A 3,358-nucleotide genomic window follows, 5' to 3' on the forward strand; every position below is an offset into this window, starting at 1 on the left:
GGGCACCGAAAAAGAAGTCGATAGGACGAAGCCGGCTCCAGCGTCATGCTGTCGCCTCCTTTTTCTGTGTCCGTTATTAAATGCGAGGCATTTCTTAGCGAAACTTTGGCACTTTGAGCGTTTCTATCTATCTATCTATCTATCTATCTATCTATCTATCTATCTATCTATCTATCTATCTATCTATCTATCTATCTATCTATCTATCTATCTATCTATCTATCTATCTATCTATCTATCTATCTATCTATCTATCTATCTATCTATCTATCTATCTATCTATCTATCTATCTATCTATCTATCTATCTATCTATCTATCTATCTATCTATCTATCTATCTATCTATCTATCTATCTATCCGCCTAAGTGTGGGTGCTCTCATGATCACCTGCTTAACTTGGTGTAGACCATAATCGGCAATGGAGGGTAAGAGGGTTTGACTGATCGTCAAACCATCAGTCGAGGGTGGGCGTGGAAGTACCGCAGTGATGCAGCCGCATCAATCGCCATTCTGCTTTATCGTGCAGGTTTTGATAGCCGCCTTGGCGTGCAACCAGCAAAACAGCGCAAGTGCCGTGCAACCGCCGCCCCAATGTGACAGCTCGTCTCTCGCCGGACTGCTTGCGTTGCCCTCGGCGTCTTGCAAAGCTTCTGCTTCCGTTCTTCAAGAATCCCTGCATGTGCTCACACCAGCCTGGTCTTCCACATCACCGTACGCATCACAGGAGCGCCTCTTAAGCACCTGGAAAGCTCTGCCTCCGCTCAGTGGGCGTGGAAGTACCGCAGTGATGCAGCCTCATCAATCGCCATTCTGCTTTATCGTGCAGGTTTTGATAGCCGCCTTGGCGTGCAACAAGCAAAACAGCGCAAGTGCCGTGCAACCACCGCCCCAATGTGACAGCTCGTCTCTCGCCGGACTGCTTGCGTTGCCATCGGCGTCTTGCAAAGCTTCTGATTCCGTTCTTCAAGAATCCCTGCATGTGCTCACACCAGCCTGGTCTTCCACATCGCCGTACGCATCATAGGAGCGCCTCTTAAGCACCTGGAAACCTCTGCCGCCGCTCAGTGGGCGTGGAAGTACCGCAGTGATGCAGCCGCATCAATCGCCATTCTGCTTTATCGTGCAGGTGGGTTGCCCCGTTCCGCTGTACTGTAAAAGGTCCAGCGATCGTTGTTTGCTAGTACTTCCATGCCCACAAGTGTTGTTCTCTCTTGGTTGCGAGTGTGTACATGTAGCGGGGTTATTGTTTCTAGCGGGTGATGTGGAATTGAATCCTGGGCCGCCGAAGGAGGAAACAAGCAAAGAGCACAAACAACTTCTTTCTTTGATAAAATCCCTTCATAAAAACGTTGACACGAAGCACAGCGAGGTTATGGCTTCGCTTAACGCCGTCAAGGAAGCGCAGAGTTCACTTGAAGAAAAAATTTGCGACATTCACAGCAGACTTTCCCTGGTAGAGGACAGTATGCGCTTGAGCGGTGAAAACGCGAGTGTGGGCGTAGCGCCAAAACTGGCAGCGTGGAGCGAACGTCTCAACGAACTAGAAGATCGCTCCCGCCGCGATAATCTGATATTACACAGCATTGAAGACACTGCAGCCGAAACATGGACCCAGCGTGAAAAAAAAGTATGCAATATCCTTAATACAGAGTTAAAGCTAAATCTGGGTGACGATGACGAACGTATATCTCGCGCTCACAGGTTAGGGAAGTACGCGCCAGGCAAATGCCGACCCGTCATAATTAAATTCGCATCTTCCAAGCTACGCGAGAGCATCTTGGTCGCTAGAGCCAAGCTCAAGGCTTGTGGCGTATCGGTTAACGAAGACTTCTGTGCGACTACGAGAAGTGTGCGTAAAAAGCTTTTTGAATATGGAAAAGCTAGCAAACAGCAGTTTTCAGTACGTTACAACAGACTATATATAAACAAAAAGTGCTTCGTGTACTCGCGAACAACCGATAGCATCTGTGTACTGGAATCCGACAGAGATGAAAGTGGGAACGATTCTTCGTCTGCTTCTACGTCTGCAGGTAGAGGCCCTTGCTTATCCTAGCCCAAACATCAAATGTTATGAGTCTTGTGACCCCTGCTCTGGCTGGCACATCCTTTCTACTATCAAATGTCAGAATCATAATCAATAAGCGAGACACATTATCGAGTGTCATTGACTCGTGCTGCGCTGACGTCGTGGCGCTCACCGAAACATGGCTTTCCTCCGATGTAGGCAGTGGTGAACTATTTGACTGCGACAAAAAGTATACAATCTATCGCTGTGATCGTAGTAGCGGAAAAGGGGGAGGTGCTCTTATAGCGGTAGCCGATAACCTAGAGTCACACATGATACAGGTGAATTCTTGCTTAGAACTTGTTTGTGCAAATATCCATTTACACCATCAGAGTGCTCTATTTAGTGTGTGCTATAGGCCGCCCAACGCGGCGCCTGACTTTTGTAACGAATTGCATGACGCGTTGAATTCACTAGTTGTACAATTTCCGCATTCTCACCTGTTTCTTTTTGGGAGACTTTAACTTTCCTAACATTGATTGGTCAGGTACCAGTCCTACTATCACAGAGGCGACAGCGGAGAATAAATCATTCGTTAATTTATATTTAGATTTCAATTGAACTCAAATGGTCACCGAACCAACTAGAAGAGCCGTTACGTCTGCTAAAGTACTGGATTTAATCCTGACTACGACACCAAACTTACTGAACTCACTGACTTGTTTTCCTGGTGTTAGTGACCACTGCTGCTTGCAATTTACATTAAATATTCACATTTCACCCCGAACTAAGGTTACCAAGATCATAAGAAACTACAAAAAAGGGGACTATGCTGCAATAAATACGGAACTTGACCAGTTTATTGATAGCTATATGCCTGGTTTTTTTTACCGATCAGTCGAGCAAAATTGGTGTCGTTTTAGAGACAAAATTGCCTCATTGGTCGACAGGCATGTGCCGCTTCACGTTATATAAAAAAAGCAGCGATCGCCATGGTTCACAGCAAACCTGAAAAGGCTTCTTAATAGGAAAAAACCTCTTCCGCTCGGCTAAGCTCGACAGCAGTGTTTTTCGCTGGCAGGCTTATCGCGAAGTTCTTTCCGCGTAGCGCTTTTCTATCGAAAATGCCAGGCATGACTATTTCAACACTACGCTTCCTTCGTTGTTGTCTACTAACCCGTCGAAATTTTGGAAAACTGTCAACCCAATAAAACAAACTGTCATATCACTTACTGATCCTAATAGCCGCGCGATGCGCAACGAAGAATGCTGTTCTGTTCTTAACAACGTCTTTTCGCAATGTTTTTCAGATTCATGTGCTGTTTCAGTGCCGCAGGTTTATCACAGCGGG

General features: G+C 46.2%; 1 protein-coding gene across 1 annotated transcript; it reads left to right on the top strand.

Moving 5' to 3' along the window:
* The first annotated feature begins 489 nt into the window (after positions 1–489).
* LOC125759452 (uncharacterized) lies at positions 490–2,242 on the top strand. The gene is made up of 2 exons (XM_049418244.1): positions 490–828; positions 1,129–2,242. The coding sequence occupies exons 1-2, from the start codon at positions 490–492 to the stop codon at positions 2,053–2,055; spliced, it is 1,266 nt and encodes a 421-aa protein (XP_049274201.1). The 3' UTR covers positions 2,056–2,242.
* Positions 2,243–3,358: the final 1,116 nt, after the last annotated feature.

This window comes from Rhipicephalus sanguineus, chromosome 8 (assembly GCF_013339695.2).
Source record: "Rhipicephalus sanguineus isolate Rsan-2018 chromosome 8, BIME_Rsan_1.4, whole genome shotgun sequence".
Classification (NCBI taxonomy): domain Eukaryota; kingdom Metazoa; phylum Arthropoda; class Arachnida; order Ixodida; family Ixodidae; genus Rhipicephalus; species Rhipicephalus sanguineus.